The 16683-nt window shown below is 40.3% G+C and overlaps 1 protein-coding gene across 4 annotated transcripts in view; it reads left to right on the top strand.

The window, feature by feature from the left end:
- Window positions 1-16683, top strand: part of LOC114566607 (tubulin-specific chaperone cofactor E-like protein) — a 25402-nt gene extending 8719 nt beyond the window's left edge. Inside the window, exons 1-9 of one of the 4 annotated variants that reach the window (XM_028595185.1) lie at window positions 1580-1643; window positions 4996-5036; window positions 6121-6263; window positions 6439-6578; window positions 7854-8035; window positions 9532-9788; window positions 9906-10032; window positions 10145-10261; window positions 15592-16683. In XM_028595185.1, coding sequence (XP_028450986.1) covers window positions 5035-5036; window positions 6121-6263; window positions 6439-6578; window positions 7854-8035; window positions 9532-9788; window positions 9906-10032; window positions 10145-10261; window positions 15592-15937 — 1314 coding nt within the window. In that variant the 5' untranslated portion in view covers window positions 1580-1643; window positions 4996-5034 and the 3' untranslated portion in view covers window positions 15938-16683. The other 3 variants (XM_028595186.1, XM_028595188.1, XM_028595187.1) reach the window with 3 other exon arrangements.

The raw sequence follows: 16683 nt of genomic DNA, 5'->3' as shown, positions 1-16683 counted from the left end.
ACCAAAATTGGACAGTTGAAGACTGTAAAAATGTTGCCTGGTCTTATTTCTGTTGAGACATTCAGATGGTAGAGTCAGAATTTGGCGTAAACAGAATGAGAACATGGATCCGTCATGCCTTGTTACCACTGGGCAGGCTAGTGGTGGTGGTGTAATGGTGTGAGGGATGTTTTCTTGGCACACTTTAGGCCCCTTAGTACCAATTGGGCATCGTTTAAATGCCACAGCCTACCTGAGCACTGTTTCTGACCATGTCCATCCCTTTATGACCACCATCCTCTGATGGCTACTTCCAGCAGGATAATGCACCATGTCACAAAGCTTGAATCATTTCAAATTGGTTTCTTGAACATGACAATGAGTTTGCTGTACTAAAATGGCCCCCACAGTCACCAGATTTCAACCCAATAGAACATCTTCTGGATGTGGTGGAACCGGAGCTACTAATTACTAAATGTAATAATAGGATATCAAATATATCTGTCAAAAGCCAATTTTTCCTTTAATAATTTTAAGTGCATTCAGATGATGATACTCCTGTACTTTTACTGAGGTAGGTTTTTAAATGCAGGAATTTTGCATTGTTGTGTTGGTACTTTTTGGTAGTAGAGTCTCCACATACATGGCAGTCTCTTACTTTGAACCTTTTTTTTTTTTTTTTTTTTTTTTTTTTTTTTAATGGTAGGGAAAAAGAGGATCAACTGAACTTTTTTACTGCACACAACACTACTGCCATCTGGTGGCATTTTGTGGTAGACCTATTCAACTAAAACTACAGTCAAATAGACTAGGTCTGCTGCCAGTCATTCTAAATATAAGTCAAATGGATGAATACAGATACAGATGTAACTCAGACATTGGATATCTATATTTGGTGAAAACAATAATTTACCCAGCTTCTTCCCTTCTCATGAAGCCTATATTACTATTGCAAATCTTGTAGCCTATACTGTATTTTAATTTGTAAAAATGACTAATACAAACTTAAGTCAAATTATTTTTTTAATGAACTATTTTTATAATATTGGACGTTTTTACAAAAACAAGCCAAGCTGTATGTTTTATTGAAATTACATCAAGAGGATGAACTTCATGTTGTCTTTGACCTACATGACTTGTTGTGCGACATTTAAATATTAATAACACATTATGAAGTGTAATGTTTTAGGTTTGTTTACACTCTTAAGGATGTAAATGTAAAACCGTTTTGCTAAATAATACTTAATGCAGGACTTATTATTTTTCTCTTGTGATGTTTTAACATAACCTAAATAATTGATTTCCTTCCATAACTGCACTGAACTTCAAATGTAAACAACCTTTATTTTGGCGTTTAATGTATCTCTCTATATTGTGTAAACTTGCTGAGATGTACAACTGCCTTCAATTCATTGAACTGAATCAAGTTTTCAACTTCAGGGGAAAGAAAAGAAATATATATATTACTTTTTCATAGAATCACTGGGTTTATTTGGCTCATTAATGCCTGGGTTATTTGTTTTGAAAATAACGTACAGTAAGGAAGACGGGAAAAAACAAGACATTTAAGCAACGTCACTTCCGGAAAGGTGGGCGTGTCTTAAACTGTCAACTAACTGAAGAACAACAAAAACAAACACCACACCGAGGGGGTTCTGGGGACGGTGAGTGCAATGGTGCCAAAATCCGTTACATAATACAATATGAAAGGGAGTGTTGTTGTCATGATAATGACTCGATTTAGCAGCCACTGAAATCTCAATTCCTTTCTCGATATAAATGTGAAGGTAGCTGAACAACCTGGTAACGTTACTTCAAACATGTTTTCTAGGTTGACAGTAACTTACTGTCGTAACTGCGTAGCTGTGAAATTAATGCATGCCGCTACCTTCAAAATGTCGCCGTTAAATTCGTAATTTTGTCCATTTGTTTTTATTTGCACAAGCGACATTAGGCAACCAGGCCTCGGTCATATAACCAGCCCCCCCCCCCCAAAAAACGTTCCGTGCTTATCTTGCTTGAAGAATGTTTCGCTGAACCTTGTCGATAAACCTTGTAGTTAAATTTGGCCTTGCTAGCAAGTGGATACAACGGGTACAGAAATACTTTCTATCCGTATTGAATCGTTGTGGGTTGCCATTTAATTCGGCATTAATAACTTCAATAAAACGCTGCTTTTACTTTTTTTTTTTTTAAACAGACTAATTCTTGAAATGGGTTTAGCGTTGTTACCACTAAACTACACCGCGCAGGGCAGTAGGGAGTATAATCTAAAGTTCAACTTTTATTATGGAAAATTACTTGCTGCTTGTTAGAAAGAAACTTCTCAAACGACAATTGTATGTGAAAATACCCCGGTGACCCGAGAAATGTAACATTATATGGACATATAATATATAGATAAGTTTTAAATAGATGCTTTTCTTTCTATAATGGTGAATGTCCGTCTGGCATATGTTTCTGAGACCTTTTTGGCCGTGCCAGGAAGCCAAATGTCACTCTACCTGTCTTTTGTCAGCTTTATAAAGCAAAAGTTTCACTCCCGTTTTTTCCCTTCCATTCATATACTATAAAGCTGTTAGACATGTTATCCATACATGAATGTAAATAATTTTTTCTCTGATTCCCAAACCCAGGTTTATTTTATTTTAATTTTTTTTTTTATTAGAGGGTCTTCTTGTTTCATCAAAGTTCTCATCAACATTTTTCTCTATGTGGCAGAGGAGATGTGACCTGATGTGCAGTTGAAAACAGGCTTTCATTTGGTCTCTGCTACATCAGAGGTATGAATTGGGGCATCTGTGAAACAAGAAACTATCTATGACAGAAACATCAGACAGAGTCCGGACGAAATGCTCAGCCGTTTTGCAAAAACACCACCTCAGGTGGGCTGAGTCTAAGATGATCAGACCCAATGTGTCTGAAACTGATAGGGCTGATCAGGGGCTGATCGGGGTTGAAGAGAGAGGGCGAGACCTTGGCACCTGGTTGCTGTGTGTCGACACAAAGTTGAGGTTGTATGCGGTTATGAATGACGTCATCACAAAATCGTACTACTGCAAATCTAAAAATCATCTTTCATATTAATTGGTTAATGCACATGCACTAAATCAGGAAGAATTACTGTGACTAAGCTGCTTTAATTGTGACGGTACTACTGACACTTCTATCAATTAGTAATACTCTGGCTTCCCGCATCATCTTAAAAAGTCTAAAGAAGTTTAACATTTCAAAATCAAAACTTTAGGCCTTTTAAAAAGTCTTAAATTCACAAAGTGTTGTGTTCTAGCTCTTAAATAATTTTAAACCTGTCTTAATTTTCCTACGTCAATGTAACGCTAGCTAATGCTCATTGAAATGTTCCTGCAGCGCTTTAGAAGGGGTGAGTGTTGCTGTAGTTCTTTTCTGTTGCTAGTCCAAATACTATTTGCTGTATTACGACTACAAATGAGACCAAAATGCAACTTTTATTGCAGCCAATCTAGACACCAGTCCTATAATGCCCATGAGGAAAATGGGGAATTTTTTAAGACCGTTTCCGGACTCTGACAACGGACTTTGTTTTTGATGTTGTGATAAAGGTCTTGAATTTCATTCACAATGGTCTTTTAAAAGTCTTATTTGACTTGGTGAAACCTATAGAAACCTACTGTTGCTAAACTACTACCACCTTAATTTCTACTGCTTTTTATACTATTTATTTATTCCACTGTGATGTTATTTCTACTGCAGGACAGCAGTACGTTACATTCAGGCATTTTTGATTATAACAACATTGATTATCCTAAACTATTAAGTTTTCTGTTAATAAGCTTATTTTTTATTTTTTTTCAGCTTATTTTTTCAGCACTACAAAAAAATGACTTCAGTGCTTCACTGAGAAGAAGTGCATTGGTGTCAACTGTGCACCTGCTCTTGTCAGTGCTGCTTTGCCTCTCACGTTTCTGCTTCTGTGTCTTGTAGGTTGTTGATGGGTTATTTTTAGATCTTTCTATCCAACACCTACACAGAAGAAAAAATGTCTGCCAACAGGAGCAATAAGACAAAGTGAAATGGTTTGACGATGACGCAAATCCAGTTGTCAAGTCCTGTACAGTACATACGTAGACACGTGTATGCATTTAAACTGCTTTGTCTGCTCAGTTGTTTTTTTCTTTACCTAACCACGGATGGGGCTGCAAATTAGCTTGAGCTAGACGTGCTATATATATCTGTTGCGCTTTTTTCTTGTGTTAGTGTTTGTTTTTCCCCTTTTTATACACAAATACAAAGTGACTGCTCTTGCATTAATAACTTCTACTTCTGTTTTTACTGCTAAAAGAGATTTAGCAAATTTTAATCCAGCTCTGTGTCATTACAGTGTGTGCAGTAGGGAAGGAGCACGCCGTTCTTCTAAACACACTGCCCACACAAAGATGACACCGAGCTGGATTAAAACTTGCAAAGTATCCCTGCCTTTTGTTCCTGTATCAACACCGACATTTAACACCACATTACTGTAATTTCTGGGGTTAGCTAGGCAGCCAATTTCACCAGTCATTAAACAAATATTAAAATTACATACAATTATTACTAATATTATTACTACTATTTTCAAGGAGTTTTCCTACTAATACTACTGAATAAAAGAATCCTTTGCAATTGGGAACACAAGGTCACTAATATATATTCCTCAACTGGGTTGACAAAATATGTTTTTACTTCATAAGCAAATTTAGTTAACAGTGTCATCCGTATGTATCAAATTTGTTTGGGCACCTAAAAAGTAGAAAGTGAAATTGAGGATTGTTCAGAAAAATGCCTTCATTTTTACCTACATCATAAAGGCTTCAGTGAAGCTGGCTAATGGCCTGCAGAGTTAAGCCGGTTGAGCTGGTCACACTGCTTCCACAGTCACTGTGTGACTTTAAATGACCATACAAGTGGCTTTTCATGTTTGGGCCTTTAAACAACAAATGTATAGGTCCAAAATTTTCTACAGGGCGTTTGTGTGTGTGTGACCCTTTCATGTTATAGGCAAAGACTGAACGTGTCCTGAGGGAGAAAACTCTAAAAATGTAAGCTGCATCTGTTTTTTTGGAAGTTGTTCCTATGTTTGACCTATATCTTGTATAGTTTGTCATTATTGAAGTTCCTCACCGGTGGGCTGACAACATGCAAAGTTACTAATTGCAGAAAGAGATCTATAGACTATAGTTTTAATCACAAGGTTTATTTACAATAACTCCTGCGTCCTGTACATACAATTTAACGACGTTGAGCAAGCAGGAAAGTGGAACAACTGAATATACTCTCACCTCATTCATCTAAAATGCATGCTTGATGCTTTTATTTGTCAACACCTTCACTAATGTTAGGTTGGAGACCTGGTTTACCTGTTAGGCCACAGACTAAAGAAAATGACACCACCCAAACTAGCAGTCAGTCTGACCAGCAGTGACATAACACTATTTAGTTTATCAAAGACATTAGCAAAGCAACACAGTATAGAAAATAAACAGCAGAAACGTCCAATAGGCCAGAACACCGTATTTAACTACATATCTTTAAACGTTACAGTTACGGCTGAAAATGACAACAGACATGAAAAAAGTTTGCCCATTTTACATATCTCCACAATTCAAATCAACTGTAATTTATCTACCTGGGATTGATTTTTGTGTAAGTGCAATATCATGGTGATTCGCTCTATAGCTAGTGTGAGCCCATTCCCCAAAAAACCCAAACCAAATAAAGTATTTCCTGTTTGAGTAATGTTTGCTAAAAAAAAACTACAGTCCCCAGAAGTTTTGTATGTAATTACGGAGCCTTAAAAAATTATACTGTATACATTTGTGACTTGTTTTTAGAGACGTACAACTTTAATAGGAACATATTTTAGGGGTTCAGGCATGAGTCCCACAGGCAGGGTAGGAAGTCAGTTTTGGTCTTTTCATGGGATTTGTCCCATGAAAATACTGTATATATCACCGGCCTTATCCTTTAAACCGTAACAACAGAGCAACACTGATCTGACCCAGGGCCCGGTGTACTGCAAGTTAGTAAAACAAAGGCTCCAAAGTTTGAAAATAAACAAAAGAAATTAAAAAAAGACTGTTGTTTGCATCCTTTGTTTTGTCCCTCCCTTGGATACCTGCTTAGGGCTGCGACCATGGAGTCGTCCTCTGATGAAGAAGAGGGGTGCACCTTCATCCAAGTCCTGAGTGAGAAATACAACCCGGAGAATTTCCCCTACGGCCAAGGAGTAGTGGTAATGCCCAGCCCACCAGGGTCCCCTGTCAAAGGTGAGAGATGAATTATGTCAAGAGTTATGATCACCAGTAAATTGACGGTGCTAAGTGAGCACTGACTTCACCTTAGTCTTTACATTTTCATGTCATAAGCACAGATTAAAGTGTAAAGCACCTGTGTTTTTAAAAGCGGAGTTAAGTTTGCTGAACTAAGTTTGTTTGCTTGCAGGTCGCCTGTTCTTGCCCAATATGCTGGTTCTGAGTGACGCTGGAATCAGAAAAGCCGGTGACAGGTCAGACATTGCAGCTTTCTGCGCCCATGTGCTAGAGCTGGATCTGTCCCACAATCAACTTAACGACTGGGCAGAGGTAGGTGTCCTTTAAAGACTTGTATTTATTGTAGTCTACATCCTCGACGTTCCACTTCCGGGATTGCTCCGGTGCCGCAGGAAATTGCTGCTCCTCAGATCTCTGCAGGGTAGATCAGCTAGCTAGACGTTCTGTCCAATCTGAGTTTTCTGTTGGACGACTAAAACAACCTTTTGAACGTACACGTGTTCCACCAAAACAAGTTCCTTCCCGAGGCTATTTTGCAGAGGCACCGTGCGGAGCTTAGCGCCGCCCATGACAATTGTGATTGGTTTAAAGAAGTGCCAATTAACCAGAGCACATTTTTCCTCCCATCCCGGAAATGCTGTGTGGACTAGCCAGACCCTCCTCCGCACTGTGGAGGAAGGTCCGGCAAAGCGAGACTATATTTATAATATTTCTCAAAATCAGAGCTTCTCCAGAGACAGAAGTTATCTCATGTATTTTACGCTATCCACAACTGGCCCAGCTCTAATTTAAGACAACCTTATTTGTATCAGACATGTTTGTGGCATTAACATTAATCATGTTATTAGTTACACCTGTGGTTTTCCTGCTAAGTCATAATTCCTGCAGTGAGATAGGTCTATGTTAGCTTAATGTTAATATATATCTACAGTATGACATTATATGACCAGACCTATCTCCACAGCGCTGCTGAGGAGGGTCTGACCCCTCCACACAGACTCCTGGGTAGGAGAAAAAAACGGTCTGGGTTGTTTGCTTTTCTTTAAACCAATCACAATGGTCTTGGGCGGTGCTAATCTCCAGTCACAAAAAAGGGGGATCTGTTAGAGATGCCTTGAACATATTCTTTGTAAATCTTTACAATCATTTCCCGAGAGAACCAAGCAGGCCCGCCTTGTTGTCTACATTTTCTTAAAATATGCCAATTTCAGCGTGTAACGTTAGCTTGCTAGCTCGGAGGTTACGGTTGCTGTTCCCCTAAGCGACTGGAGTTTAGAACGTAAAAACAAAGAGCGGAAAGTGAGGGACATCCGGCAGAACTATCCCGTAAATGAACCGTCGTCGATCCAGACTATTTGACTTGAGTATGAGACACCCATAGTGTTGGATGTTACCACCTGAAGAAAACAATTTAAAATGCAGTTAAAAGGTTTAGGCAGCTAATCCGAATTGTATCAGGTCATATTGCCAGAGTTGTACACCACAGAAATGTTTAACAAAATCAAAGTTATATGTTTTGTGTATATACCTAATGTTCTCTCTAAGGTTTTTTTTTTTTTTTTTCTATTAATGCTTGTGGGTTGCCAGATCTCCACCATTGTTTCCAACATTCCCCACTTGGAATTCCTCAATCTGAGCATGAACCCTCTGAGTGGCGTAGAGCTGGAGCCCAGCATGGCTGAGGTGTTCTCCAGGGTCCGACAACTTGTCCTCATCAACACACAAGTCAGCTGGGACACTGTGCACACACTCACGCAACAGGCACAAGAGTAAGTGATGAAACATCTTAATGTGGCCTGTGGCTGCTTTTTTAATGGAATGACTGTGAAGTAAGGAAAAGACCAGTATACACAGCAGATGTTTTTCCTTGTTTATTAAAAAAAAAATAATTTAAAAAAGTGCCATGGTGAAGATAGTAATACACAGTAGCTGAAAGTTACTAAATAATTCCAAAGACATCAAGTTTTTGAGTCAAACCTACATAACACCGCTCTGCTGCTGTGAATACTCACTAGAGCAACCAATGTGTGTTAATCCGCAGCAAAATCACAAACAAATACACAACGTACTACCAGCCTTCTTTAGTCTGGTTGTACTTAACCCAGGAGCGTTTACCCTCTCGGTGCGGTTCGTTTGAGTTGGTTTGAACGCTGAAATCGAACTCTGGTGCGGACCAAACAGCTGCTCTCTGGTCCGCCTTGAAGCGCTGGTCTCGGGCCGCTGTCAAGTGAACTCTGGAGCGGTTCATTTCTGGTGTGACGCCATTTGAACTAATCCCAGGATGCATACCGTTTTACGTGTCATTTTATGGGTTTAAATGTTTTTCTTGTTTTGGGGACTGGTTAACTGGTAGCTTATTATCTTATTAGAGCCAGCCGTCTTCTGTGATAAGATCGTCCGATGGCAGAGTGTCTTCCTCAAAATGCCTGAATTATTAAGTATCTAATACCTGCAGTGTTAATGAGACATACGTATGCCCAGTCCTCTCAGGGACATTGTCGTCCCCGCAGGATTAGGCAAGCAACCCTGGAAGGAGTGGCTCTGAGCTCGCCGCGCAGCTCACAGAGAGCACCGGACTCCGGCTAGGAGACAATCGCATGACTAGACTATGAAAGCATATAGCCTATCTTTTTATAGTTTAAATAAATATAAATGACAGAAATAAAAGTCAGACACATTTAACCACCAATACTTAACAATAGGCCTAAAGGGAAGCCGTTTCATCCCCCTTACTTCCAACGTCTCTGGGTCCTCTTAAATCTGCTGATACACGCTTCCTGATCAAGACCAACATGGACATAACCTGACGGTGCTGTACGATTTCCAGGTAGAAATTGTGAGGGTTTCGTTGTCTTTTTACGCTCCAACTGTATGACTAAAAATCTAATTCTGACCACCATGGCTTTTCTTTAAATATTTTGGACCATTTGGCCTTTGTGATACCTGCTGAGCCCAGATGTAGGAAATACATTTTTAAAGATTTCCATTTTCAGCAGGAACCAATGGTCTTGGGGCTGAGTGCCATAGACGGGGTAGGAAATTGAGAAAGTGTCAGAAGATGGACTTACATATTGTTGGTTTTTGTCTGAAGAATGACAGCATCCTTAACACAAACCCTTAATGTAGGGACTCAATCACAACAGATTAAACGTATATGCTCAAAATGAGCACAACAGATTTATCAGATGCAGATTTGACCTGAAAAATGTTTTATTGTACTTACTTTAATATTTCTCAAACTTAACCAATTTACCTCATCATCCAGGCTGGAAGAGCTTTTCCTGTGCCTGAATGGCTACAACACCGTGTCAGAATCCCAGAAATCCTGTCCGTCCCTACGCCTGCTGCAGATTACAGACAACCAGCTGAAGGAATGGGCAGAAGTGAGGAAGTTGGGGCAGATGTACCCGAGTCTGAAAACACTGATTCTGGCCAATAACAGTGTGGACTCTGTGAGTGACTCTCGGGAAACACTGGAGCAGCTCTTCCCCAACCTGCGCACCATCAACCTCAACAACTCAGGTCTGAGGGGGGTTATGAAGGCTATGCACATTTTCATCTATCCATGTTCAATATTCAGTGCATGGTGTGAACTAAAAACATTGTGTGGCCCTAAAACTCTTATATTGTATTATTCAGGGCTTAGTAAATGGGAGGACATTGAAAGGCTGGCTTTCTTGCCTAAGCTGGAAGACGTAAAAGCAAAGGGGATTCCTTTACTGCAGCCTTACACCACCCACGAGAGACGTTGCCTCCTTTTAGCACAGTGAGTCTGAACACACACACACACACACACACACACACACACACACACACACAGAGAATCCTTATTGCCCGTATTTACTATCTAATCTTCATACAAATGTCCCTGCTTGCAGGCTGCCATCTGTAGTGTTGCTGAATGGAAGTGCAGTGTCTGATGGAGAGAGAGAGGATGCAGAGAGGCTTTTCATCCGGTACTACCAGGACTGCCCAGAACAGGAACTTCCTGAGAGGTACTCTGCCATACAATATTATTTATCACACATATTTATCACTTTACTCGTAGTTTTAAAGGAGGGCACCTTTAGTGATGGCTGTTTTTCAGGTGTTTTACACTCTTGAATTTTACTTGGTCACAAAAAAAGTTAGTTATACATGCTTTAACACAACATAAAGGTGTGGCTATGCTTCATGATATATATATATATATATATATATATATAACAAATAATTTCTAATAATCATTTTATTACTCCACTATATCTTTACATAGCAAATCTTTGTTGCTTTATTAATGTTCTGAATATCGAATACAGACCCTTTAAATGCCATGTAGAGATGCACAGATTACAACTTTTTGGCAAATTACGATTTTCTTTGTTAGGCCAGCCGATACTGATTTTAGCCGATTCCAATTTCATTTTTTCTAACCACTTTACAGCACACACAAATATTTATTTTTTTATCTTTTCTTTAATAGAACATTTTGCACAGAACATAGAACATTTTTTGAACAGATAATGGATCACTATAAAATAGAACTATATAAATGACTCCTGGTGTGGGAAATTCACACACATCTAAAGTGCAATGTTAGAACTATTTCCTTCTTTTCACATCCAATATCCCACTGAAAAAATGTGATTTGGGTTTTTGGTGTCGTCCCTCCACGCCCTACTTTTTCCTTGCAGGTGTTGCATATTGCAAACTTGTTATCTTCTGCACACACGCTGAAGAATTTCCAAACAGCTGACACTTTGCAGGCTAATTCACGAGGCTCCCTATGTGTGCGAGAATAGCGCGGACACACGCTTCACACCGCGAGCGGGTACGTGCGACACACGGCGGAAAAGTTGAGAGAAAGGAAAAAGAGGCCGTGCTGTGGCGTCCGTGTGTGCGTGCGTCCTTGAGAACTGTAACTCGTATAACTTCTGTTGTCAGTTAATTGTAGCATTGACCGGCATGAAATCGGCATATGTCAGGCTGACCTGCCGGTCGCCGGTCATGGCCGAGCATGTGAAAACCGGCCAATTCCGGTCACCGGCCGGTCTATTGGTGCATCTCTAATGCCATGGTACATAACACGTAACATTAGTTGTTTTCATAGTTCATATCAATCAGATGCCTGAGTACGTAGCAACAGGCACAGCGCAAGGATTTCAATTTTAGCCGGGCCTTTTAATTAGAAAAGTTATTACTGTTTGTTTCCTTTTGACGGTTTTCAACTGGTAGTCTCGCTAAAACAGACATGACTGATATCTTGTCGTGGAAGGCGACTAGCTTGTCTGATTGATTCTGACAATTTTGTAATAGTAAAAATCTCAAGTTGTGCAAAAATTAAACATAGTTTCCTATCTATCATGTTGATGATCTGTCAAGTATGTTGATCATAGACTATGCAGTCTGTGATGTTGATTAATTGCAGGGACAGAGAGTACTCTGTGAACTAGATTGACTTTTTACAAGAGAATGAGTAGCGCGGCGCACTGCACTCTCAATTTATTAGCTTGTCTCAACAGAAACAGTTATGCTTTCAAGATAATATCAAGACAATCAAGTCAGGTAGGTATTATAGACTCAGTAGACTCAATAGGAAAGGCATTTGCAGCTATGAAATTAGACGGAATCTGCGTTCTGAGCTGTTGATACACGCATTCTGCACGACTGTAAACCGACGGGTTACTATAGCCAACCTAGAACACCGGGCGAATGCCTGAATAAAAACAAACAAAAAAAACCAAATCCTATAATTTAGGCTTATAGGTTACGTATTTATTTACTATTCTCACAGACACATGGGCTTATTTCTTTCTTTGACTTTTGGTATTCTTAATAAAATAATTAATAAACAACACAAGAAAACTCTGCTCAGTATAGGCTAACAAACCGTGAACCACACTCACGCTCTACACACCCAACCCCTCGCTCCCTTCCCACACACAGACACACACAGACACACAGGCTTAACAAGCCTGGGCCAACTTAAAATGCCTGTTGTGATTGGTCTTGATTTCACACAATAGTAGCGTAATAAATGTTGTCTTTACTTTTTTTTTTTTTTTTTTTTTTTTTTTTTTTTAGAAAGGGTTTTGTTTGTCTTTGTGTATTTAAATGTTCATTTTAATAATTTAAAAAATACATATGTTTGTCCATTCATTTAGAATGGGCCAGTTGTACAAGGCCCTTTAGGCCCACCCACAACGCATCGACACTTGCTTCCACTTAGATGACTCATACCTCTGTGAACACCTTATAAAGATGTCCCAATCGCTCTTTGTCCTGGATACATTTACAGTACGTGATATACTATTTGGAAAGCCCTCCTCGGGCTGACAGTGGTCAAATAATTGTGCGCGCTCTTCACCGACTACATTCCACTTAACCTCAGCAGAATGTTGGAGAGGGATTTGTGAAGGAAGGTGTAGTCTCTGACTGGGGGAAACTAACCTTTGGGAGACAATGCCACCAGTCTCTCCCTGCTCAATGAGTCCTTTGTGCTGGGAATTCTCTGATTGGGAAAAGTGATACACAAGGTAGCAGGTTGATTTTTCTTCTTTTTTTTTATATGTATACACCTACTCTGTCAACCTCAAACCTTAAGTTGAGAGATTGATTTGTTTTCTGATGTCACTGGAGCTGGAATAGATCTCCTGCCTATGAATTTTCCTATATGAATTGTCATACTAATTATGGCAAAGAAAAAGTAAATGTAAGATGTATTTGGGAATTATGCTGTGCATATTTTAAGCCATGCCACACATACAATAATATCCATCATACTTCGCTGCAACCATCCAAAAGCCTTTGGACATGTTCATTTTACCAAATTCTATGTAAACGTCTCCTACGTATTTGTGGTCTTGGTTTGGAGCCAGGTTCTTGGTGTAGGTCCAAGGTTAGGGATCGCCATGACTGCATGGGGGTGTTATGGGGGTGTCGGACACGCTCGGTAAGCAGTGAACACACCGCTATCCCATTTCCTTTCGGATGGGTCTTTGGCCTTGCTACCCTGAGAGATCAGAGCGCTGCAGGGTGGGTCACAGCCTCTCAGGTGAATGCATCTGACACCGCCTGGCTTTGAGTAACTATTAACGCAGCTCAAACCATAAATCAGACTGGTAGAGCCTGATATACCTCAATCTCGAAAGGATGTACAGAGAATTGTGGGAAAAGAGTAAGGGGTTGTGGGACTAGGAAACAGAAATATAAAGAAAAAAAAAGTGTTGGCTGGACAGGAAGGATTAGTTGCAGGGAAAGAATGAAAGAGAGGACTGGGTTGAAAAAGAAATCGGAGAGTCTGAGTATCCAGTAGAATAAGTAGAGAGCGACTGAAAGGGGACTGGACCTGGAACACGATTGATATTGAGGGCCTGTCTGGGAGGGAAGAGAGGAAATCAACATTTTAACTTTTCATGGAGGTCATCTTTCAACTAGAGGACTGTAGAAATGAGAGAATGAGATAGGATGAAATGCCAAAAGAGAAGTTGGGTACGATCTGGGCTGCGTAGTGTCTGTATCAGCTCCAAAACCTGCTACTTTACTGTCCATTATCGAAGAATGCTTGACAAAGACAGTGGAATACTGACTTGGTATCACCTGCAGCATTATTTGCTCCGTAATACATGCTAACCATCTTAAATGAAGCCTTTTAGCTAAATGGCTTCTCTTAGAATAGCACTTTGTGCACTGTGGCCTTAGAGGAGAATTCCCAGGGTGGACCACAAGTTTTGGCCAGAAACCCCAGGCCAGGGGATTGGCTTTGTAGGAGAGTTTTGGGGAGGGAAGGGAAATTGCTTTGATTGGCCCAGCTGTTACAGTAGCTTTGAAAGCACAGGCCTTTTCTCCTGGATTTTATTTAATCGTTCCTGGGTCCTTATCTCGAACACGCATTCCCCTGAGGTGGCTGCGAGCTTTCTCACGGCAAGCAAGAGGCAGAGAACTCGGTGTTTCTCTGCCGCTTAAACACACAGTAGGTACGTTTCCATCTACCTGTTTTTTATACTCGTTTTTTAATTTGCTCATAAAACAACCTAAGTGGAGACACCAGAAATTCAAGGAAAAATCTAAAATGCAGCACAAAACATTATTGGCGGAGTTGGAGAAATTGGCACATCGAAAAAGAGGAGATGCAATAATGTTATTACACATATAAATTTCGAAACTGTCATCAGTAGTTTAATTTAAAAGAAATATAGACACTTTATGATCCACCTCCTTATAAATAAATGACTGTCCTATTTTTACGCTTGTAGAGCGGATCTCCGCGTAGCATACGCACCACTACGCGCTGCTCTCGTGCCCGGTGTAGCTAGTTTCATTGATTCTAGTGAAAGGGTATGTTGGAACATCCGCTCCACGTACGTTGCGCCTGCAATCTAGCTGGCCCGTTACTCCCAAGGGGGTAAGCTTCGCTTCAGAACTCGAGCCATCATGGCGCCATTTTGTTGCTAACTGGCCATCACCTCCTGTTAGCATTCCGCTGACCGCCATTTTTTTTTACGTCACTTGACTGCGAATAACTTTACATCTGAAGCGTTTAAAGACTCTATTTGTCCGTTGTTTAGTTCCAAAAAAACACGACAATGTATAAAAGGCTTCATTACCTTGTACCTCACGTTATGGCTCCGTAGCAGACGTTTTTGTAAAAATAAGCTAACGATTGTGTCATAACCAAGTGACTTACTGTCGCATAGTAGAGGAATTACCGTATAGTACAGGAGAAGTTTGCAGGCAGTTTCGACTTACATGAGATGTTTAGGTTTAATTACTAATGTTAACTAGCATGTTAGTGATCAATAATTAGCCTGTGCCCATGTTATCTCCTTACATACACCTACAGTCTCTGTATCTGTAAGATTGGGAATGATTGAGATTTCTCTTGGCACAGCTACCAGAAGACTTACAACTTTCAGACACGTTGCTCACGTCACATTCTCTCAGTTGGAGGCTGCGCAGTAAAGCTGGCCATCACCGGTCTCCGTCCAGAGCAACGGGGTCTATTGGTCCATTATATACTGTCTATGGTTACTCCACTCCACCAGAAAGAGTAAGAGTGCATGACTATATTCTAGCCCAACTTTAACAGAGAAACCCACACAATGACTCTCGGGGACATTAATGTGCTTCTACTGTAGGGACCCTCAGAACTCCACCACACTCTCTGTCTTTCCTGACTGAGTCTGACAGTAGCCTCTCGTGGTTCGGTAGCTCTGACAATCAGCTCACAGGGTGTAGTTACTCTTAAACATCTTCACAGTATTCATCACTATTTTTTATTTATTTTTTATTTTTTAACAAACAAAAAAAGCAAAACCGTTCAGTGATCTGACATGCTTCCTCCCAGGTACCACATCCTTGTATCCAAGTATGGTCAGTTGGCCCCGCTGGTGGAAGTGGACCTGAGCCCCCGCAGCACCATGGTGGATATTCGCTGGGGTGACAGGGTGGAGGCCGTCAGCCTCAGTCTGGAGCAGACGGTGGGCGACCTGAAGAAACACCTTCGAGCTCTGCTGCAGCTGCCCACCAATGGGATCCGGCTCTTCTACATCGACAGGGAGATGTGTTCGGTCCTGGGACCTGAGGAGTTGAAGTGCAGCAGCCGCGCCCTCCATTCCTACCGAATCCGAGATGGGGATGAGATCGAAGTTGTGCCCAAAGTTAAAAGTCGCTGCAGCTCCTCAGATCTTTAAGTTCAGAGGCTCTCTGATTTTGGATGAATGGGACTTTAGGAATGCTAGATGAACACTTACTTGATACTAAGCTTTGACTTGAGCCTTTTTTTTTTTTTTTTTAGATTAATAGAAAAGGTGATATATTTCAGCCTTGAATGTAAAGGTGTTTGCTGTCCACCATATTGAACAAATCTATACAATAGTATATTTGCACATAGAAGTTCCACATTCACAAAGCTTGTATCCTAAGTCGCACATGTCTTTGTTTTAGTTGCTTAAGGTAAGACTGCAGTTTACATAACATTTATGAAAAATGTTTTGCAAATCCAAGATGGGCTGCAAATGGTTCTCTGAAAGAAAAAAACAGCAATTGAATGCATACATTGCACATTTAGGAACTAAAACTATTTGATAATTGTTTGTCTGATTTAGATTTGAGATTTTAGGATGAAAACGTTTAACCTTGCTTCAACCACGCATGGGACTTATTAGTATTTATGCGAGTAAAAATAATTGTTGAAATTGGGTGACAAAAAATATATAATAGACACACAAGTTCAGATGGAAATTGGATTTTAAAAATACCAACTGCTGTGTTTATACATTCTGCCTTAGCTGGCTTTTCTGCACCCTAATCAGCAGCTCTTCAGTGTTTTTCAGCAATTAAGATTACTTTGAGGCCTGTGTGCTGGAACAGTGTCCTCTGGCAGCAGGGAGCACTGCAACTTTTTATGCCTGGGAGTAAACCGTTTGGGTGAAAATAA

This window comes from Perca flavescens, chromosome 13, assembly GCF_004354835.1.
Source record: "Perca flavescens isolate YP-PL-M2 chromosome 13, PFLA_1.0, whole genome shotgun sequence".
NCBI classification, from domain to species: domain Eukaryota; kingdom Metazoa; phylum Chordata; class Actinopteri; order Perciformes; family Percidae; genus Perca; species Perca flavescens.
Note: the sequence above shows the minus strand (reverse complement) of the source record. Positions and strands in the feature narration are given on the sequence as shown.